The following is a 24,515-nucleotide window of genomic DNA, read 5'->3' as shown; positions in this document are numbered from 1 at the left end:
TATTTAATTACTTAACACCTCATATGCCAAACTGCTAATGTATTCATCTCAAACATGCAGTTCTTTACAGCGGAGTTTATGAGAACGACGTGACGTCATAGCATACTTCCTCGAGCTTGTAGCGCAACACCGGCTAGCATGATAGCGCGATGCTTTTAGCTTCGCTACATCGGTGAATTAACTAGTCGGTTTTACACAAAACAAGCACAAATTACAGCCACACTGTTACTAAACTCAGAAAGTGTAGCGTATATGCAAAACAGCGAATTTCAACCAGGAATAACCGCGTCTCGAGGTAGGACAAACACAGAAGAGCTAACATGCTCGCACAACTCGAGCGCACTTTAATTAGTCTCTTAACTACTAATTGTTTAGTTTATCAGTGACAGTCAGGCGAAATGCGCGAATAAGTAATGTATTTTTTAATTAATAGACATATGCTATCTTAAAAACGCTACATAAATGCTTATTTGATGGTTATTTAGTAGCAAGTGACTGTTAGCAGGTTGTTTGTAGCAAGTGTCCTGTACTTTTTCCTGTTTTTGTAGTTTAGAGTTAAATAGCTTTTACCGTCTGAAAGCATATGTTTCTAGAATATGCTTCTAGCAAATCAAGAAACTTCTGGAAAGGTGGGGTGTGCATGACAGCTGGGTATCAGTTGAGGCCTGTGTGTGTAATGTAACACAGTTTTTCTTCGCTGTGACGTAGTTTATTTTAGGATTTTATGTGTTCAGTGGTAGGCAGCAGGTTATTATTATTTTTTTTTACTTTATGCCTGGTTATCATTGCTTTCTAGCGTAATACAGACAGCATGGAAGAACAACCAAACAATAACATAGAGGTGACTGTGAAAACCCTGGACTCCCAGAGCAGGAGTTACACAGTTCAGGCACAGGTAAGCTGGATTTTTCTTATTGTGCACATTGTACATCTCCTTTAATAATGATCAGTTAGCATTCTGCATTTGACCTCAATTTAAGGACAAGTCATGTGACCGCATGGTAAAGCTAGAAGTCCACTGTCAGCCAGTTGTCTTTTGAATCGACAGCTTCTTGTTTCGTTTCGTAGATGACCGTGAAAGAGTTCAAGGAGCACATATCACCCTCTGTTGGAATTCCTGTTGACAAACAAAGACTCATTTACCAGGGCAGAGTACTTCAAGATGAGAAAACCCTGACAGAGTACAGTGAGTTGATTTGCATAAAAACAGCAGTTTCCAAATCCTTCGAGGGAACTCCGTTGACATTGTATATACCATACCATAGAAAGCAAATTCAGTTGAATTACAAAGCAAAACTACACATTTATTTATGCATTTCAGCATGTGCTTTTGAATAATATCCCCTTTGGAGTCTTGGGACTTTTCTGTACTTGTCCCTGTTCATTCATCTCTGTCTAGATGTGGACGGAAAAGTAATTCACTTGGTAGAGCGGGCCCCACCGCAGACCACCCAACAGGGCTCCGACTCGGGTGGCGTACCAGGGTCCTCTGGGGCGACACAGGGAGGAAATCAGAACCCAAACTCAACCAGTAGCTCTCAAGGGACCCCTCTTGGGCCTACGCATGACCGCAACGCCAACAGCTATGTTATGCTGGGTACATTTAATGTTCCGGTTAACATTATGGATCCTCAGCAAATTCAGGTGAAGATTTTTTTATACTCTGTATCTCTTATATTGCTTGATTTTGGTACTTTTTGCTTAATATATAATTTTTTCTTAGATGTCCATTCAGCAGATGATGACAGGCCTGGGAGACAGTGCGAGAAATCCACGTGTCAGTACCAGCACGGGGGTGAGGACCATTGTGAACTAAAGAGAGCCCTTTTGTAGTGGAGAAAATTGCATCTCATGCAAATTCATGTTTTTATTCAACAAGGATGCGTTAAATTGATCAAAAGGGAGGGTAAAAAACATTTAGAGTGTTAAAAAGAGCTCTATTTCAGAGAAATGTTGTTCTTATGAATTTTATGTTCTTCAGATATTCCTGAAAAAAGAAATGAATCAAGGTTTCCACAAAAATATTAAGCAGCAGAACAGTGTTCAGTATTGATAGTAATAAGAAAAGTTTCTTGAGCAACAAACCAGCATATTAGAATGATTTCTGAAGGATCAAGTGACACTGAAGACTGGAGTAATGGACCCTTTTCACAAGAGTGTGTTGATGCGTTTAACGGTCCTTAATCCTCGAAAGGATTTCATATTTGTATTTTTTTTTTAAATGTATGTACATTTATAACACTATTCTTTGTATTATTTCACGAATATTTATAACAATAAAATTTGTTTATTTTATTGACTAGTTAACACTAATGCGAGGCTGTTTTTAATGCAGTGTCTATGGGAGGGACGGTAATTTTGTCATTGTTCTCTCTTCTGACTGTCGTTATCAGTCTCTCTCAATTTTTATCCTTTTATTGAAAGTCATAAAAACACTTTCGTCACTGTTCTTCAAGTTAACCCAACTATGATAACTTTTGTTGCTGAGAAACCCGGAAATGTGAAAAAGGTCCATGATGCTGAAAATTCAGCTTTGCTATCAGATAAATAACATGTTAAAATATATTAAAATAAAATTATTTTAAATTGTAATATTTCATAATATTGCAGTTTATTGATTAAAAAGGAAACAAAAAAAAACAGCCAGCCTTGGCTAGCATAAGAGACTTGGATAGAACAAGCATATATATATGCGTATGTATGTACAATGGTGTGAAAAAGTTTTTGCCCCCATCCTGTTTTTTTTTATGTTTTTTGCATATTTGTCACACTAGATAATCAAGCTAATTTTAATATTACACAAAGATAACCAGAGTAAATACAAAATGCAGTTTTTAAATAATGATTTCATTTATTAAGTGAAAAAAGCGGTCCAAAACTGCCTGGCACTATGTGAAAAAGCCTCCTAAATCTAATAACTGGTTATGCCGCTCTTTGCAGCTACAGCTGCAATCAAGCATTTGTGATAACTGGCAATGAGTCTTTCACATCGCTGTGGAGGAATTTTGGCCCACTCTTCTTTGCAGAATTGTTTTAATTCAGCCACATTGGAGGGTTTTTGAGCATGAATGGACTGTTTAAGGTCATGCCACGGCATCTTAATCGGATTGAAGTCCGGAGTTTGATTTGGCCACTCCAAAACCTGTGTTTTGTTTTTCTTGAGCCATTCAGAGGTGGACTTGCTGGTGTGTTTGGGATAATTGTCCTGCTGCATAATCCAAGTGCGCTTGAGGTCACAAACTGATGGCCGGACATTCTCCTTCAGGATTTTCTGATAGAGTGCAGAATTCATGGTTCCATAAATTATGGCAAGGTGCCCAGGTCCTCAAGCTGCAAAGCAGCCCCAGACCATCACACTACCACCACTATTATTGACTTATTATGTTCTTTTTATGAAATCTTGTGTTGGTTTTATGCCAGATGTAACAGGACACACACCTTCCAAAAAGTTCAACTTTTGTCTCATCAGTCCGCAGAATATTTGCCCAAAAGTCTTGGGGATAATCAAGATATTTTTTAGCAAATGTGAGACGAGCCTTTGTGTTCTTTTTGGTCAGTAGTGGCTTTTGCCTTGGAACTCTCCCATGGATGCCGTTTTTGCCCAGTCTCTTTCTTATTGTTAAATCATTAACACTGACCTTAATTGAGGCAAGTGAGGCCTGCAGTTCTTCAGATGTTGTTCTGGGTTCTTTTATGACCTCCTGGATGAGTCGTCATTGCACTCATGGAGTAATTTTGTTAGGCCGGCCACTACTGGCAAGGTTCACTACTGTTCCAAGTTTTCTCCATTTGTGGATAATGGCTCTGACCGTGGTTCGCTGGAGTCCCAAAGTCTTAGAAATAGCTTTATAACCCTTTCCAGACTGATACATGTCAACGGTTTTGTTTCTCATCTGTTCTTGAATTTCTCGCAGCATGATGTGTTGCTCTTTAAGCATGCTTCACTTTGTCAGACAGCTTCTATTTAAGTGATTTCTTGATTCAACAGGTCTGGCAGCTATCAGGCCTGGGTGTGGCTAGTGAGATTTAACTCAGCTTTCTAAAATAATGTGGTTAATCACAGTTCTTTCATGATTTCACTGGAAGGGGCAATTAATTTTTCACGTAAGGCCTAGTAGGTTGTGACAGCTTTTTTCCTTTAATAAATGAAATCATCATTTAAAAACTGCATTTTGTATTAACTTGCATTATCTTTGTGTAATATTAAAATTTGTTTAATGATTTGAATCTTTTAAGCATGACAAATATGCAAAACAATTCAAAAACAGAAAGGGGGCAAAAACCTTGTAACAGCACTGTATGTATATATGTATGTATGTGTGTGTGTATATGTGTATATATGTATATATGTGTATATATATATATATATATATGTAAACAAGACAAATATTTTAGTTTTATTCTTAAAGACAAATGTAACAATTTAAACGGATACAAATAAATGACATATATATATATAGTTATTTCCATTCAGTAATTACATATAATTCTTTCTTCCAGACCAGTGGCTCTGTGAATGTTCAGATTGATTTGGACCAATCATTGCAAAGTGAGCCCAGACTGCGGCTGCTGTTGGCTGAGAACTTGCTGAGAGACACCAATGCTGTGATCCAGAGACTGGAGGTAAACAATATTGCTGAGAATTACTTGGCTTATTGCTTACATTGGTATCAGGAAGACATAAATGCGCATATGCATTGCTTATTGATTATTCCCTCATCTCTGCCTTCTTTCATAGGGGCAGCTCGAAGATGGCTCAGCATCCCAGGAGGACTCTGCACCTCCACCCACCTCCTCCACTTCTACTCCATCTCCTACTGTACAGCCCATGGACACTTCTCCTCCTCCGTCAAGTACCACACCATCCTCTTCCTCCTCCACCCAGACTGAGGGTGCTCCACCCCCTCCTGCGGGCCTCAGGTATGACCAGTTATAATAATAATAGAATTATTTGCTTAATATAATAAATCTTTATTTATTTATTATGCTTCTATTTTTCCAATGTAGTTTCAGGGAATAATTAATACAAAAATAAACACAAAATGAGAATTGATTGTTTTATAGTTGAACAGTATTGTATGTAAAAGAACTACAAAATGATTCTTTAAAAATTCTCTTTTTGTGTTGCATGGGAAAAGAAAAACATCACATGGGTTTGGAATGGCTTGAGTATGTTGACAAATGATAATTTTTTGGATTTATTGTTCCTTAAGTGGGCTCCTGTTGAACCATGCTTTTAATTAAATTAATATTATAATAATTAAATTTAAATTAATTATAATATCAAGTCAAGTTAAAATAAGGACTAACCATCTTGCATAGAGCGGTCATAATGTCTCTCTTTCATGATTTTAGTCTTCCTTTATTCTTGTTAATAAAGGATCTTCGTAAAGATAATATAGGTTAAAAAAAAGGTTATTTAAACATCTGGGCATTTTAGGGGTGTTTTTTTGTTAATGGTTCCGTGAATGTCCAATTGAACTGTTTAGTGTTGATTTACTTTTGATCTGATAAAGGTTCGTAGTCACTCAAACTTCTTCCTCTTACCCTGTTAAGCCTTTAGTATCGTGAGTAGAAAATCTGGTGGTTTCTGAAATATGTTTTTGGGAGAATTACAGCCAGGTAATTATGATGCATACAATTTGACAGTATGACAGTATTTTTCTGGTCTCACCCCTATGATAATTGAAGAAGAAACATCCAGATAGAAAATGAAATATACAATTCTATTTTTGGTTATATCTATATAATGTTCCGAAAGCTATGACTGTACTAAATGAACTAAATCCATTTAAATCACCAGTGAATTGCCACATGAAAGATAGATTCTGTTTCTTTCTGAAGAATGACTAACAAATTGGAAAAGAAATGCGAGTTTCTGTCACAGAAGTTTCATAAACACCTGACTACAATGTTCCTTTTGTCTCATTTTTTACCTTTTGGTCTGGCCCAATAATGAAATTTGTGGGAAGTGTACAGACACTTTAAAATCAACCGCCTACAACGTGAGGTGAAACAGAGGGAGTTCTTTAAACCGGGAGATTGAGTTTCGCTATTGAAGGAGTAGGCAGGATTTCAGTTCAGTCTACATTAGACATTGTTGACATTTGACATCAGGTTAAGAAATGTGGATTTGCCACTTTGATTAACCTCACTGCGTTAGGAAACTAACATCTCGCTGTTTATTACTCTATATAATTCTATTTATGCATATTAAACAATTTACAAGATGAACAATTTTATCTACAGTACCATCCCAAAATGTGGGGTCACTAAGAGTTGTTGTTTTTTTAATGTTTTTGAAAGAAGTCTCCTATGTTTGCCAAGGCTGCATTTATTTAAACAGAAATACAGTGAAAACATTAAAATTGTGACATTTTATTACAATTTAAAAATAACAGTTTTCTGTTTGAATATATTTTAAAATGTAATTTATGAATGGTGATGCAAATAGCCATTACAGCAGTCTTCAGTGTCACATGATCCTTCAGAAACTGTTCTAATATGCTGATTTGGTGCTCAAGAAACATTTCTTAATATTATCAATTTTGCCAACGGTTTTAGGATTCTTTTATTAATAGAATGTTCGAAAGAAAAACATTTATTTTAATTAGATTTTTTTTTGTAACAACATGACTGATGAATACTGACCCCAAACTTTTGAATGGTAAAATATATAAAATATTTTAAATTATAAGTTATTATAAGCTAGCTTACTCTTAAATATCTCTGCGGTAAAACCTAAAATTCCATAAAAGTTTCTCTTATCTGTTGTTTTATACCTGATGGTAGTTTTATTTATTAACTGGTTCTCTAATTTTCATGTTTCCTTCCTTGGTAAACAGTGATTTTATTGTCCATTTGAGACATTGACTCCAAAGCATGTGATCAATGTGGTTTTATCAAAAACCAGAGCGGATTATAATGCAGTACTTGAAATTCATTTGCTGTGTATCCAAAGCAAAAGGGAAAGTCCTTTGTGGCCAAAACAGTTTGTTGTACTGTAGATTTTAAATACACTGAGCACTTTATTTTTTGGACTTTGTAATGAAAGAATATTGCTATAGCATCTTGGCATGAAATCCTTTTTTTGAATAAAGAGCAAATTAATTTTAAGGATTAAATTTTTTGCTCTTTTTGGAAGAATTTATGACTTGAAATCATGTCACATGTGGATTGAAAAGAGTGCAGGATCCTCAATTTTTTTTTTATTGATATAATACAATATATACAATAACACTCCACACAGATGATGAGTCACATTTTCTTGGTTTCATGTGCATTTAGTCTGTGCAGATGCATAAACCATCAGTGGGAGTTTATCTTTAATAGGATGTTTTTGCTTAGCCACTGAAAAGCGAAGCTCCCACAACTCCTGTATCCTACTCAGTTTTAAAAGTCAAGACAAACCACCATTCTTACCACTAGTGACATGCTTTTCAAGTGTCAAACTAAAGGTTATGTTTAGTGTAAGCCATCTTGTTTTGTTGACTAGGCAGAGTCTGTTCTGTTTGATTTATTCACTATATGCTTAACCATACTCTACTTCACCTGCTCTTACACAGTAATCTATGAACCGAGTAGCAGTTTTTGTGTATACCTATGTTTTCCTTTCGCTATCTTGAGTGTATTAAAGTGATGCCCTGACGTTCAGTGTTTAACAGAAATTGCATTTAGAAACATTGATTTATGATGATCCTGTTGCTGTCTTCCCATCAGCCATCCAAGCCCAGCTGAAATGGTAGAGATGTTAACAGAGCTGAGGAGAGTGGAGGAGAGACTCCAGCCCTTCATTCAGAGAGCTCACCTCATTCTAGAGGCGGCCACTACTGCAGACTACAACAACAATGTAAGAAGCCCACTCGTAATAAATCTTTTTTTCTCGTCATAAATGTAGAACTCAGGCACCATAATTACTTTGATGTGAATACAAATCAATTTTGGAAGTTAGGCCATGATAAGTCATTCAGCCAAAAATGCATCTTTTCACATTTTCAGTAGGCAGAACATGAAAAATGAGTTGTAATAATTAGATAAGCGATGCTATCATATATCAGTATTGTAGTGATTCATTGTTTCAAGTGATACTGCATAAACAGCTCAGATCCTGTTGCTTAGAATTAATACTTCTGTTCAGCAAGGGGCACTGTAAATTGATCGAACATGACAAAGAGACATTTTATAATTTAAAAAAAAAGCTTTATATTTCTCATTCATTAAAGGAGACATATTATGCCCCTTTTTACAATGTGTAATAAAAGTCTCTGGTGTCCCCAGAATGTGTCTGTGAAGTTTCAGCTCTAAATACCCCACAGATCATTTATTATATCATTTTGAAAATGCCTATTTTGAATGGAAGAATAAACATGCTGTTTTTCGGGCCTGCTGCTCACAGCCCCCTTTTCCAGAATAGAGCTGCGCCATTACAGCTCTGACCTGCTGAAAACATCTGTTTTGGTTCTGATTATCATGTTTATCGCGCTGAAATCATGCGCTTTAAACCATATGAGCTTAAACTTCTGATATATGGTTTTCTGAGAGCACACATCCAAAGCACACAGACAGAAAACGGCTGTCACAGCATCTGAATTCTAAACTAACTTCTCTTTCACACAGAAGTTTACGTTAAAAGCACACATGAGTTACAAAAACAGTCGGTTATGTCTGTGAAGGTAAACTGCTGGGAAATAAATCACATGTTTATTTTAGATCTGTGTGGCAGCAGCAATATACAGTAAATAAATCAATAAATCCTCTGCTTTCTTGTCTCCTCTGAGGCTGGGACTCTAAATAGTGTTCTGTTCTCGTCTGTGCAGTCAAAGGCAGAACAGTTAGTATGTTTTGCTCAAACTTTCATCACAGCATTAGAGCTGGTACATAGTTGTTGCTTGCAAAATAAAAAAAGGGTGGCACCATGGGTGGAAACTTACAGATTAAGGGGTGGTAATATTATAATAAGATCCCTTTGCCATGTCACCAAGGGAGAGAAATCGGACGCGCTCGTTTTCTCAGACGCATGCAGAAAAAGGCTTACCAAAACAAAGTTACTGGGTTAATCTTTTTCACGTTTCCTTGGTTGGTAGATGCACCGGGAACCTGATTATAGCACCTAACCTGGACAAGACAGATTTTCATATGTCACCTTTAAAGAATCCAAAACAATATTAGGCAGCACATCTGTTTTTTTTTTTTTTTAAAAACAGTAAAATATCTTACCGACCCCAAACTATATGGTGTTGTGTATGGCAAAAATATGGCATAACATTAACTTTAAAAGTTTTGTAATTATATAGTTGTTATAATTGGCATTTGTGCATCATTTCATTAAATAGGTTAAATAGTTATATCTGTGTTTTTTTTTTTTTTGGAACAACAGACCCAAGAGAGGGATGAGGACCAACGCGTTCTCAACCTCGTGGGGGAGGCCCTCCGTCTCTTGGGAAATGCCCTGGTTGCCATGAGCGACTTACGGTGTAACCTACTGAGCAACCCTCCTCGACACCTCCATGTTATCCGCCCCATGTCCCACTACACCTCCTCTGTGCTTACTCCAGGGGGCGTGCATCACCTTCCAGCGCAGGTAAGGATGTGGTTTGTGAGTCTCGTGCAGTGGGAAACATGCACTGCATAACCCTGAAAGTGAAAGTTTATAGAGCTCTTCATAGATGAGTATTGAGGTGCTTTTGGTAGAAGTAAATTTTCCAGAGTTGTCAGAAATACTTAGATGACAGGGACTATAATGGTAATTTGTTGAAGTAGGCCTAATTAAAACAAGTCAATTAACTTTTATCATTCTGCAGTTGAATCTTGGAACTACTGTGACCATGTCAGCTAATGGCAGACCAGCAGCTGATGGTCAGCCTCAGTCTACTGGCCAATCAGACCAGCAAGGCCAGGGACCAGCACCTGCCAGTCAGACTGGTCCAGCCAATCAGCAGAGCGGACAGCCAGGGCCTAGAGTCATCCGGATCAGTCATCAGACCATGGAGCCTGTAGTGATGATGCAGATGAACATTGATGGTGGGTTTCTTCTGTATGTGTGTGTGCAAGGGGTGTAACCATTTTTCCTATATGAATTTAAATCACTTGTTTTATATTTTACAGACTCTGGCAATAATGCACAGGCAAATGGTCAACAGAATGCTGCTGGCACCGGACAGCCTGGTTAGTCTTTATATTTTCTGAAATACATCCCCAGAGAGGCACTTAAAATATTCACTTTATTTTATGAATAGTTTTTTTATAAGGAAGTAAATGATCATAACATGTTGGATGTGAGTAGTTATTCTAGTTAATGTATTTTATGTATTTGAATTTTAACAAAATATAAACAACATACACATTTTTAAATATATATATATATATATATATATATATATGTATGTATGTGTGTATATATATATATATATATATATATATATATATATATATATATATTTATATATATATATATATATTATATATATATATATGTAAAATAATTAAAAACAATATAGTTATAATTATAAGAATGATAATAGCATGTTAATATTTTGTGTGATCTGCACCAAAATGAGCATGTGTTTATATGATGCACATGTTTGCATGTTGCAGGTGCCCCCCCTACTGTTCAGATTCCAGGTCTACCTCCAGAATTCATGCAAGCCATTGTGCATCAAGTCACTCAGCAAGCCATGGCCATGGCAAACGCTGCCTCTACTGGCCAGCAGGGGCAACAGACCACCCCTCCTGCAGCAAACGTCGGCACTGGCTCCACTCCACCCCCCATGCCCCCTTACCCACCTCAGGCCAGAGTGGTTTTCACCAGACCCTCCTTTACTCACAGGATGGCCAGCCCCACTTTCACCCCGAGGGGGGCCACTATCAACCTCAGAACAGCTGTTCCACCGATGATGGGCCAACAGCCCGGACAGGTGAATGAAATTCCAGTGATATTTCTGGAATATAGAGGTGTAAATGCCAGATGGGAATGAATGTACCTATGGACCTATGTGTCTTGAATAAAAGTTGATTGATTGATTGAATGTGTTTCCCCACATGAATGTATGTATTGTGAAATGAATTTTAAAGTGATTTTGATTACATTTTCTAATGAACTAATGAACTCTATATATGCCAAGCCTACATATTTCCTCTAAAATTTATGTTAAAAGATTCCAGTATTGTATTCTTCCATAGAAAACTGGGGTAGAAGTTTCTGTCATATTTCAAATTAGTGTCTATAACATCTAATAATATTATAGATTTTGTGCTTAATTTCTTCAATATTCTCATGCAATGCGCTGCACCGAAAGTTGCAGTATGCTTAATTCAGAAGCAGTCACGCATTATGATCTGTTTTTATAGAAGTCCTAGCTCATTGGGTGTTGATTTTATTTAGATACATATGTGTGTTTCCCCTCAGGCTGGACACTTCCCTCCTGCTGCTCTGAATCAGATGATTGGTGGACTGGTCGGCCAGCTTCTGTCAGGGGCTTCAGGACAGATGGGTACAGTTGGAAAAACTTGAATTTGTAGTAATACATACACTGCTTTGTTTAAAATTGATAACATATAATGAGTTCTGAGTATTTTATTTGATAACTGACATGTGAATCAGCTCAAATGAGGTCACAGTCGTCTTGACATGCCTGATATTCTCTAAAAACATAAAAATGTTTTATGTAATACTGATGTAAAATGCCTCTGGTTAGAGTATAGTATATTTTACTGTTCTCTGCATCCACAGCCAGCCAAACCAGCACATCCTCCTCACAATCATTCACCTTCTCCACATCCACTTCCACAAGCACTCCATCAACCACCACGACCACCACAAGTGGCCCTGGGTCCACACAGTCTAATAGTACCAGTACCAGCACTCCTCAACCTGGATCTCCACCGCCACCTCCTCAGGAGAATCCTTTAGGGGGAAACCTGGAGCAGTTGTTGGGGTCTCTACTGGGCGGAGCTGTTGCTGCAGGCAGCCAGGGCCCTTCTATAACAGTCACCATGCCTGGGGTCCCTACCTTTATCCAGGGGGTCACAGACTTCATGCAGGTGAATAGCCTCCTTTGGCTTTATAGACTTTTTTCGAGATTTTATTATTACAATACTCATCAATTTTCAAACACTGAAACCATAAGAGCTTTTATTTTGGTGTTTTGTCAGTAAATAAATATATGAATCGCATGCTGCAGAGTAAAGCATGCAGTGTTCGTTTACACACAGCTCATGATATATTATTTTAGTGGTCAGAGCAGTTTGAAAGTATGTTTGGATTTACCACATCAGGTCACAGTAAAAGCTGAAACACTGTATCTTGAGCTGCAAGCATGTAAACCGTGTTCCTTACTCTGAATCATGCAGTGCATATATTTATTTGCTGACAAACTGCTAGAATAAAAGCTTGATTGCACTAAGCCATATAGTGTTGCGATTTTATTTAGAGCTATCGTGCAGTCCTACCAAAAATGACAAAAGCTTATATGAACCAATTATCTTGAGCAACACATTCTTAGGCTTTTTACCATTTTTGGATCTCAACAGCTCCTGTTCACTTCACAGGCCAGGACACTAGATTTCTGCAATTTTCACTGGTTTTTGTAATGCATGGTGTGTATAAATCAGATTTATGCATCTCTGTCATCAGGCATCCCAACCACTTTTCTCTCAGCCTCCTGCGGGACAGCCTCCAACCTCAACCCCCACTGCACCCGCTGCCCCACCAAACGCAGCCAGCACTCCTGGGGCTGCCACAGCAGATGAAGGTCTGAACCCTGAGCTCTTCACTGGGATAGTGCAGGGCGTCCTGTCCACCATGATGGGTTCTCTGGGTACCCCTCAAAACGAAACTGAGAGCATCGCTCAATTCATCCAGAGGCTCTCCCAAACTAGTAACATCTTCACCCCTGGTACTGGAGATGCTATGGGTGAGCTCTTTGGGGTTAATGAGTTTTCTTTTAGTTAATTTCTTTTTTTTTTTTTTCAGCAAAATGAGGAAAACTAAAGAACCTGTATACATGTTTAGGTTTCTTCGGTGATCTTTTGGCTTTGGTTTGTCAGAACTTCTCCATGGTGGACATGGTGTTGTTGCTTCATGGGCAGCACCACCCACTGGGTCGTATCCAGCCCCAACTCGCTCAGTTCTTCACTGAGCATTTCCTGCAAGGCCGTGAGCCCACAGAGGCCAACATCACTGTAAGTTGTTCTTTAGCAGTGTCAGAGTGCTCTGATTCCCAATGCTGGTCCTGGAATACCCCCAAAAACTGCCCATCTTGTATGCCTCCCTAATCAAACACATACCTGATTAGACAAATCAGTTCATCAGTAGAGACTCCAAAACCTGAAATGGGTTTTGTTACATAAGGGAAGCATCTAAAATGTTGAGTAACAGAAAATTTACAATGACCTCCAAATAAAAAATAAGCCCCCAAAAAACATAACAACTGCGTTGGAGTGCCCTAAACAGCCTGAATATCCTGTAGTTTAAATTCCATCCATTTCTTGTGTCCAAAGTTTTCTTAAAGCCATGTTGCTGCTGCTGTTTTCTTCCACTGACCTCAACCCATCCCTTGCCCTCTCATTGGCTGTAGCTCGTTGTGACACCTGACACCATGTGATGTTGAGTTGGCCGACCGGTCCGGATATTTGCTGAATATTTGTTTGGCATTAGTGAGGCATTGGCGAGGCATCGGTGAGGCGTCATTTGAGGTGTCAGTGAGCCTCTTTGATGTGTCGTTGAGTAGTTCTCACACAAAGATTGCCGAGCACTGATCACCCGCTGATTTTCCCTGATCACAGCCCGACCTGTCGGCATTAAATCGGGCTTAAAATACTGTAGTGTGAATTTGGCTTTTCTAACCCTGACAGGATGATACAACTTCAACACTAACACTACAACTATGCTGTAATAAAGCGCATAGAATGATATTTAATGCAGCATTCAAGAAGTTATTGCTGGCAGCAGTCAAAGAATGTACACAGAGCATTGTGCGTTATCTTTCAGCTTGCATGCAGTCCACAGAATTATTGTAAGGAAAAAATTAACACAAATAACCAGATTTAACTTTTTCTGGTAGTCTGCAAATATTTCATGTCAGAAATATTTGTAAACAGTCTCTGGAAGTTCTGTCACATCCCATTTCTTACTTTACACTTAAGTTTCTGAGGTGTTTATGCAGTTGCTCAATTTTGCATTTTTGTCCTCTCCTGTACAGTCCCTGGTCTGATTCTTCAATTTTCCCCCTCTTTCTGTTTCTCTTTCCATCTCTTACTTCTTTTTTTTTATTTTTCTGTTTTTATAGGCAGCTGCTGATGACTTAATTGCAGAACTTGAGGAATACATCACAGAAAGTTTTGTAAGAATCCCTGGATCCTTTCTGAACTCCTTGAAAACTAACTATGAAAAGCATCTGTGACTAATCCCTCAGTTTGTAACAAGCACTGTAAAATTTAAAGTGGAAGTCTATTACACTACCATATAACCATTCACTACCGTTCAAAAGTTTGGGGTCATTAAGAAAATAAATTCCATTTTGAATATATTAAAATAGAAAGCAGATATTTTTAAATTGTAATAATTCACATTATTTTTACGGTGTTTTTAATCAAATAAATTCAACCTTTGGAGAGAATAAGAGACTTGTTTGAGTAGTTGTAGTGTAGATATTATATCGGTACCACATGTCCCGAATAACTTAGATAACACATTTGTATGGGGTTATTAATATAAGCACTAATGCAAGCTGAATTTTAAACTCTCAGGAATGTTTTGTGCCTAGACTTCCATTGTGAGTGAATTACTGCAAACACAATATATGATTTTATATGATATGAAGTCAAAGCATGCCAGGGATGATGTTGCTTTGCTTAAAGAAAATAAAAGCAAGTTTTCCACAAAGTGAAACTGATGCAAATTTGAGGTTTATGCTTCCTGTCCATCCCATCTAGTCAACCATTGCAGTCCGTGATGGGGTGGATATCACCCAGACGAACCGGGCTTTTCTCAGACAGCAACTTGCAGGCATCGCTACCCACGTTCTGCATTGCACCGGTATGTGTAGACGAGTAGCATCATGATGTGATCTGTCTCTATTTAGATTCACAAACGCAACATGTATTCACCAAATATTTTTAATAATTAGCTAATTTTGCTTATATCATGTTCAAGGGCTCCATTAGAATGCAGAAACAAAAGTTACTCACATACACAAAAATATTAAATACTTTAAATGTGTGTTTTATTTCATCAGATCAAACGTTTGGACCTCGTCTCCTCCAGCTGTGTAACCGTGCTCTCTTTGAGTGTCTGGCCCTCAACCTCTACTGTCTGAATGGAGAACAAAGTGCCCTTACTGCCGTCATCAATCACCGCATTGTTAGTATCCAAAACAATTGACGTCTGACTCCTACACCACCTTTCGTCCTGGTTATTCTTTTATTGATCATCCTACACCTGCTCACAGTAAATAAAATTGCGGAGGAGACATTTCCATGTTGGTGGAGGCTTGCGTTGATACAGGAAACTTAGCAATTAATGATAAAGGCGTTAGGGGTTAGACACGTCAAACAGAGTTCCGCAGTCATGGAAAACCTGAAAATATTAGGGGATATTAAAATAGTTATTAAAATGTTAAGAAATATTCAAACTGAATGTGCATATTTTAAAAAAATGGAATTAGCTTATATCTTTCCTTGGAGGAAAGTGTGTATATATATATATATATATATATATATATATATATATATATATATATATATATATATATATATATGTGTGTGTGTGTGTGTGTGTGTGTGTGTGTGTGTGTGTGTGTGTGTGTTCAAGTAGTCTCAATGAATCCCTAACATGAATTTTCATCTCTCCTCTCTATTAGAGGACAATGTCAGCTGAGGTTAACCCTAGCCTGGTGAACTGGTTAACCAGTATGATGACCATGAGGCTGCAAGTGATACTGGAGCACATCCCCATCACAGAGGAACAGATCACTCATTACATCGTCCGCCCACAGGTTTGATTCCACACATTTTGCCCAGAATTTTATGAAGGTTGGCTAGTGTGAAGTGCTGTGTGTTTGCATCGTCAAGATGGTCTTAGTTAACATACTGTGACCAGTGTTTAATTTGAGTGTGGCCTGTTTATTCTATTTAACCATTAAAGGGATAGTTCACCCAAAAATGAAAATTAGCCCATGATTGACTCACCCTCAGGGCATCCTTGACGTATCTGACATTACTCTTTCAGACGAACACAATTGCAGTTATATCTAACTCCTTTGCGTTGAAGGATCAGCGACGGCCCCAGATTATTGTTGTTTCACTTTCACAGCATGTTAAACATCACACTCTGGACAAACTGTGCAATCAGTAGAAAGATTGAAGACTCTAGTTTCGATATTTGACCACTTATTAAAAAATTTTTGTTAAAACATTGTTGCAGTAACAGTAATTTAGTAATTTATGTCAGGAGTGCAAAATAATAAATCCGTATTATGTCAAATTTTGAATAGAAATTCACCACACACTCATATTCAGTCACGTCAGCAGCGGTTTATTTGTCAGGGTGTCCGCGCGTCCTTAAAAAGTCTTAAAATGTCTTAAATAACGTTTTCCTAATATAAGGCCTTAAAATGTCTTAAATTCGGATTCGATGGGTCTTAAATATTTTTGGTCACATTAACATTACCGCTAAAATATTTTAAGTCTGACGGACCTAAAGACTGTTTACAATCATTGGACAGACCAAAGAATTTCTTCCTCGCGGTAAATTACTGCGTCATCAGAGAGAATTGCAGTAAGTTAGCAGAATACAGAATACAAGGTCGCGCTGAGGCTCACTCTTCGTGAGAGACTTCAGAACAAATGAGCGTAGCAGCACACATAAACTGTAAAGAAACACACTGAAGTAATAAAAATTCAACAGTAGTTCAATAAACTAGAAATTTTATTAAGAGACTTACATTTTAGACACCATATTGCCTGTTTTTGCACTATTTCGCCAACAAAAATAATTCCAAACAAAGCCACCAAGCTGTTCTGCGTCTTTGAGCAACACGATGGTGTTTCGTTCCTGAATGAATCAACCGTTTAAATGAATCGGTTCAGTCGCAGTGACTCACTTATTAACAGTGACATGCTGCCACCTACTGGCGGTTTTAATTTCACATTTAAAGTATCTTTTCACTTTTTAAATAATTTCAAATATCAGTATTCAACGTTTTATGTTTAATATATCAAATTATTTATGCATTTGTAATTGCAAGTTAAATCCATTCATGTTCTGCATTAAACGGTCTGTAAATACTTCTAAATGCCACTTCAGGTGCAGTTTATGTCTGGATTGCAAAGATACATTTTGTTGATACTGATTTAATTTGCTTATTGTCAAATTAATTATTATTACTGTCTTATTATTCTAATTCACTGATTAAATATAAGAATTTGACTCAAAAGATGCACACTTATAGAAAAAATGGCTTTATAAAGGTAAAATGCCCATCAAAGGTAAAAATCTATTTAAACTTATTGGAAAAGATTAATTTTTATCTGACCACCACACAGAATATGAAGAATATTAAAATACTTTAGGAGTAAGCTGTCCACGAAAGTCCTTAAGATACCAGCGTGATAACACATTCGATAAGTTGAATGAATGATTCAGTGACTCACTCATTAAGTGACTTACCACCACTTACTGGTCATTTAGTTCAGAAGTATGTTGGAAAGTATGCGTTTTCCCCTCAACATTTCTTATTTGTATATTCATAAATGCATTTAAAATATTAATCTCATAACATGATTTATTGCAGTTGTAATTGTTATTTGCAATGTAAATTATTTAATCTGACCTGTAGCAGCCCTATAATGTATATTGAATTTATTGATAAATTGTAATAATTTGACATGAAAGATGATGCATACATCTGAAAAGGTTAAAAATACACCTTTATAAAGGTAAATAAAAATATGCAGATTTAAGTATGTAAAAGCTGATAGAACACTGATGAAAATATTGCTTCGGAATAAATTGTTTACTCCACCAAAAATCTCAGTGATGCAGTTATTTTGCAGGGATATTTTGTATGGAATATTGTCTGGTGACATTAAAAGTTCACTGTATATCGTAGTAATAAATATAATTTATTACAGCAATGATATTTTGTTTTCTTTTTAATTTAAACACATTAAATATTACATATTTATGTAATAAAATGTGTATTTCCATTACAGGTTTAGGTCTTAAATTTCAAATAAGGTGGTATTAAAAAGGTCTTAAAAAGTCTTAAATTTAGCTTGTTCATGTCTGTAGAAACCCTGATTTGTGTTCACATAGATTCACTGAACAGCGTCAATAAGGGATTATAGTCCAAAGCTGCATGTACATGCAGATATATAGATATATTTACTCATGTTTACTTCATATTTCTTCTGACAGAATCATCATTTCTATTCATTTTCCACTGATTTACGCGATCTGATGATAAATAGCCTCTCCCAGCACTGTGTGTGCAGTTCTCCGTGCTCGCGCTGTGACTCAGACAGACTCTGATTCGTCCTTCGCCTTGTCAATCTTTAGTGTCATAACGGGACAACGTCATCGTGTCACATGCTTCCTGTACACTTCCGCGTTGATATCTGACCACAACAACACAGAGAAACCTCTGTACCCATGAAGTATACAAATAATAAACACGATTACGATAGTAAATGGCTGGTATGTGATTTTCTTGAGATTTGGGGCGTGTGTATAACAATACTGAAAAATGTACATCTGATATGCTAACTTGTGCAGCGATGTAAAAGGCTATAAATAGCATATTTTTACAACAGTAAACGACCAAATTCAACCTGTGATCGCAAAAGGAAGTTATTACAAACACTCGATCAGGGTTTAAATTGAGTTTTGAGTAAAAGTGTACTAATAATTTCATAAATAGTGTGATGCTAACGTTAGCTCTAATGCAGCTACATAGCAGGTGCAGTTCTTCTTCAAAAATGCATTTTGACATGATAATTCACGTAAGGTCATAAGAAAATGTTTTGTTGTATTTTTATAGTAAGGCTTCTAATAATAGAGGTAAAAGTATACTGGGAATGAAGCGAGGTGGTTTGGTAAACCTTGAAATAACACAACAATGGCTAATAATGGCGCAATAAAAACATAAGAATAATGATAAAAGAATAATGTGGATAATGTCTCATACCTGGCCGATGTGTGGAAGGCTCGTTTCATGAGAACAATAGAATCATGAATGGGGGAGCATTCTGAGCCAAACAAAGAGAAACCACACAGGAGTGTTTACATGAGAGTTTACAGGAGATGACAAGGGCCATAAATCAATTTTATTAGCCTTCTCTAAAAACACACATGACATGGCCTTAGAAAATATTTCATAAAATTCACAGTTTTACAGATGATATTATGAAATTTCAAATTTCAAGCATTAGTAGACTTGTGGCTTTAGCTGTATTGTGTTTCTAAAGTCATATCCTACATCAACAATTTTTTAATACATTTAAAAAAATGTTTTTAATATTTTTATTTTTGATTTTATGTTTGAGCGTATATTCAATTCAATTCAATTCAAGTTTATTTGTATAGCGCTTTTTACGATACAAATCATTACAAAGCAACTTTACAGAAAATTAAGTTTCTACAATATTTAGTAGTATATATCTTTATTATAATAACAGTGAGTAATTCTGATTCTTGAACAGTAAACTTTGAAGTGTCAGCTTTGTGAACACATGTTGATTATGTGTCTAGTCAGAAAGACTCATGAGCAGAAACCTTTTTATTTTGGGTATGTCATTTCTGTCTCCATGCCGAAAATGGGGGTGACTTTTAAGGGGTTAAAAATGTCCTGGCTATTCCAAGCTGTATAATGGCAGTGAATGGTGCTCCGGTTTTTGAAGCCGAAAAAAGTGCATCCATCCATCATAAAACTACTCCACATGGCTCTGCGGTGTTAATATGATGATACGTTAGTGTAAGAAAAATATTTACAAATAATATTTTTAAACTAATCTCCAGCAGTCGCTCAAGCAGGCACATTCATGGCAATGTGTTCAAACGTATGACGTAGGCGTAACAAAAGTTGAAACATAAGCTCCAGGGAGAGAGTGACGAATGCGGAAGCACAGAGGACTCTCACGTGACTATACTCTTCTCCCTGAAGCTTACATTGTGCCTTCCGCCATGCCTGCTTGAGCTACCAGTAGCTGGAGATTAGTTTATACATTTTTAAAAATCATTATTTTTCTTACACTAACGCATTGTTTCACTTCAGAAGGCCTTTATTAACACGCCAGAGAATTGGGGAGTAGTTTTATGATGGATGGGTGCAGTTTTTCGGATTCAAAAACAGGGGCACCATTCAATGCCATTATAGACCAATTTGGAGTACATGCATTGTGGTGGCAGTCTGGCAGAAATACACTGGGAACAAGTGGAGGGAAACGGGTAAAATCCATGGAATAAGAGAAAGAAATTATTATGTGCCTTTGGATGTCAGAATCGTAATGTGAATAATTTTTATATAATACTATCATCAAAGACGTCATTTGAAGCTAAATGCAGACATTTAAACAGACAAACTATGGATAAAACCTGCAATTATTACCCAACTTTAAAGCATAAATTAGATTTTAACAATAGGTCTGTATAATATTCACATAGGGGACATATTGTATTAGCCCTACAGCATAAAAATACTATTTAAACCTGTAACATTTACCTATTTTATCTCACAATTCTTTTTTCCCCTTGCAAATGCATGTTTATCTCCTAGTCCGAACTTAATAACTTAATTCAACTCAACAATTGCGAGTTTGTCAACCCTGAGGAAAAAAAGCCAGAAGTGTGGGATTATGAACTCATGATTCTGAGCCGAGGGAAAAAGAGAGAATGACGAGTTGATTTTTCTTACCAGAATTATCAGATATAATCTGGGAATTTAAAGAAAAAAATCTGAATTTTGAAATATAAGCTCAAAATTACCTTTTTTATTCCATGGCTTGCATAAGCCCCTTTCACACTGCGATTCCGGCAAATACACGGGTATTGTGTCACGGCATTTGTACCTGGGTCGCTAGATTTTGCACTTTCACACCGCCAGTGATTACCCGGAATATGTGCGTGCGTTCACACACAACCCGTCAAGGTCCCGTAAAGACACGTGATATCAGGGTGTGACGTGTAATGTACGAGTCGAAAACTCTAGGCACGTTAACTTTCACTTAAGCTGGTGAACGATCTCAGCATCAGCGCGGAAAGTAAGGAACTAACTGATCTCTGCTTCGTTACAGTTTGCACATATTTGTTTCATCGTGAACGTTGATCAGCCTTCAAAACACGCTAAAAGGGTCATGCGATAATGCGCGTCATCACTACGACACGGCATTAGTTCTGGCTTTTGTTCACACAGCACTTGTTCCGGGACTGAACCCGGCAATGTTACTAGGTCCCCGACCCGGGTTCAATCCCGGAATCAATCCCGGGGTTTTTTTTTTTCTTTCACACAGAAGTCGACCCGGCAATGTTCCGGCAATTTGCCGGGTCTGACGTGCAGTGTGAAAGGGGCTATAGACTGTTACAGTACAATAAAACTGGTATTTGCTGCCACCAGATATGCTCCGCCCACAAATAAAAATGTCATCACTGTTTGCAAACACCGCAATTGGTCTATACAGGTTGGAAGAGTCAGGACAATTTTTAATATGACTCCGATTGGATTCGTCTGAAAGAGTAATGTCAGATACACCTAGGATGCCCTGAGGGTGAGTAAATCATGGGCTATTTTAATTTTCATATTATATATATATATATAAAAAAAAAAATTATAGTTTACGTTGATGTAATAAGGGTTGTAATAATTCATGCATCTGGAATAAGCTGGAATCGAACCCATGACCTTGGTTTTGCTAGAGCTATTCTCTAGCCTTCAACTACAGGAACATGCAGTGGGGGAAAAAATCAAGTGCTAGCATAACTTTAAAAAAAAAAATTATTTTTAAATTTCTCGTTTCACTCAAGAAATATTACACCATGGAGGTTACATGGAAATGATATTTTGCATTGCCTATGTATGTTTTCTCAGAGTGAAGAATCAGTAGAGAGGCCCATACAGGATCCTGAGGCTCAAAACGTGGAGGTAAATAAACATAAAAGGGTTTGATGCTGATTTATGGATTTACAATGGAATGCAGTTGCTTTGGGCATTGTAGACTGGACATGTACATACTTTGCTTTAGATGTTTTAGGTCTGTTCTTATGTACTGTATGGTCTTATATATAACGTCTCCCATACATGGTTCAGATGGGGGAAAGTCTCTCTCCAACACCTGCTACTACAGCAGAAGAAGCTCTTGCCTCCTCCCAAGAAGCAGGAGCAGTGGGAGGTCCAGCTAGGGAAGGAGAGGGAGCTGTTGGAGGAGAGGAAACTGGAAGCGATGCTGAAGCCTGGGCAGCTGTGTTGCCTCCTGTCAGTTGATTTTCTTTCCTTCACTGCGTAAACAATGTGTCCACCAAAACATTTTTGGAAAATATGACGTAATCAAGGCATCACTTTTTGCTGGTTAGATCATGGAACATGTGAGATTGAATGTTTTTCTGAGTGTGGTTTGATGTGCTATTTTGTATATAGGAGTGGGTTCCTATTATCAGACAAGATCAAATCAGTCAAAGGAAAATCAAGGCCCAGCCTCCTCTCTCTGATGCGTATCTGCTTGGGATGCCAGCAAAGCGCAGGAAGGTAAATGTTCAGTTTCATGCAGTTACATGTTGACATTGAGATAATGAACACAAATTGCTGATGTCTTTGTATTCATTCAGATTGGTTTGCCTCTCCTGAAGCATCACAGTAAACAACATTTTTTCTTATTGTGTCTCCTAGATGGTAAAGAGTGACGGGCCCAAACTGTCACTCTCTGAGGCAGTGAGTCAAGCCGCCAAGTCAGCTGGTGCAACACCCATCTCAGCTCCCAACGCCCTGCAAGGGGATTTAGAAAAACCAGAACTTCAGGAAGCATACAGTGAACAGGTAGCTTGTGTGAAAAGATGTTTTCATATTATGCCTTTATAAAAAATTATATTAGTTTGTATATATATATATATATATATATATATATATATATATATATATATATAAGTTAACTATAATAAGCTCGATTTGTAGTTCTTAATATAACCATTTTCCAGTACTAGGGTGTATTCACACCTGTCTTGTTTGGTTCTATTGAATGGAACTCAAGTTCTTTTCCCCCCTTGGTGCGGATCTTTCGGGATCTTGTGAATACTGCAATCACACTCCGGTGTGGACCAAAGAACCGCACTGAGACCCAGCTAAAAGGGTGGTCTCGGTGTGGTTCCAAACTAACTCTGGTACGCTTGAGAATTTCTGTCCAATGACTGGATGACCTTTTGCATATGTGTGGTTTTGTTTACAATTTTTAGTTAATTTGCAAAAAGGGAAGTATGAAAGTGAACCGCACTTAACAAATAAAAAAAATCAACATTGTATGAGGTCTGGACCAAAGCAAGTGAACTAGCAGACTTTCCTGGTGTGAATAAACCCTTAGTTACCCATAAACTTTTAATACTCACAAAACATGGGGCATTTCCAGAAACATACATTCCACCTGTAGAAATTTGTATTTTGTTATATTATATATTGCATTTTTAAAATAGCATTTAATATATATATAATTTAACAAGTGTTACGTATGTTGTTGTTTTTTATCAGCTGAAAAACGACATCACGAATCGAGTAAAGGAGGACCCAGATTACAATTCCAGACGGTTTCCTAACACACATCAAGTATTTTCTCCAGACTCGTAACTTCTGTCCCTGCCAGCTTACACGTGTTCACCTCAGCCCTGTTCCTTTTGTGGGGCATGTTTTATCTGCTCTGTTATGTGTTGTCAGATGACTTCACACCCCACATTTCTGTCTATACCTTTTAATTGACTGATTGTCTGCTTGCTGATCCCAATCAGCAGATGTGCTGTTGTATGTGTTGGTCATGTGTGGCTGGAGGTGCTGAGTGTGATTTGCATACTGAACATCTGATTAGTGTCTTTTCCTGGTCAGTACAGGCACACATGTATGTTAAGTGTCTGTCATTGATCATGTGTGGCTGGAGGTACAGTTTGCTATCTGCACACTGTACATCTGATAAGTGTCTTTTCCTGGAGTCCTGGTGTCTTTAAGCCACCTGCCAGCATGCTGTATCAGAACTGTTGTGTTTTTATGATTCAGTCTGATTAATAACAGTATTGTAACTGAATCCAGAGGAAAGACGTGATGAGAACAGAACTGATAATGTAGAAAGCTACATTATTGCAATGATTCTGTAGTTTAAAGCTTTATTGCATATATAATGTTTTGGCTTGCCTTTCACCTCTCCCATGGCTCCACTATGGCTTTATCTATGATACACGGCAAAAAAATAATAAAAACTATGTAATTTGGAACCATGAATGTAAAATGCTTGAAATTAAACTATTTTGCACCGGTTTAGTGAATATTATGCCT

General features: G+C 37.3%; 1 protein-coding gene across 2 annotated transcripts; it reads left to right on the top strand.

The window, feature by feature from the left end:
* Positions 1-71: 71 nt before the first annotated feature.
* LOC109053595 (large proline-rich protein BAG6-like) lies at positions 72-24,505 on the top strand. 2 transcript variants are annotated; one of them, XM_042771466.1, is made up of 25 exons: positions 72-295; positions 797-895; positions 1,069-1,186; positions 1,400-1,644; positions 1,724-1,795; positions 4,501-4,623; positions 4,739-4,920; positions 7,720-7,849; positions 9,377-9,580; positions 9,801-10,020; positions 10,105-10,164; positions 10,594-10,913; positions 11,405-11,489; positions 11,729-12,039; positions 12,632-12,911; positions 13,010-13,179; positions 14,286-14,339; positions 14,932-15,034; positions 15,234-15,358; positions 15,858-15,992; positions 22,080-22,133; positions 22,299-22,463; positions 22,626-22,733; positions 22,875-23,021; positions 23,724-24,505. In XM_042771466.1, the coding sequence occupies exons 2-25, from the start codon at positions 812-814 to the stop codon at positions 23,817-23,819; spliced, it is 3,591 nt and encodes a 1,196-aa protein (XP_042627400.1). In that variant the 5' UTR covers positions 72-295; positions 797-811; the 3' UTR covers positions 23,820-24,505. The 2 variants fall into 2 exon arrangements, with proteins under 2 accessions (XP_042627400.1, XP_042627399.1); XM_042771465.1 differs by lacking the exon at positions 72-295 and adding an exon at positions 417-629.
* Positions 24,506-24,515: the final 10 nt, after the last annotated feature.

Source organism: Cyprinus carpio, chromosome A15 (genome assembly GCF_018340385.1).
Source record: "Cyprinus carpio isolate SPL01 chromosome A15, ASM1834038v1, whole genome shotgun sequence".
Taxonomy (NCBI): domain Eukaryota; kingdom Metazoa; phylum Chordata; class Actinopteri; order Cypriniformes; family Cyprinidae; genus Cyprinus; species Cyprinus carpio.
Note: the sequence above shows the minus strand (reverse complement) of the source record. Positions and strands in the feature narration are given on the sequence as shown.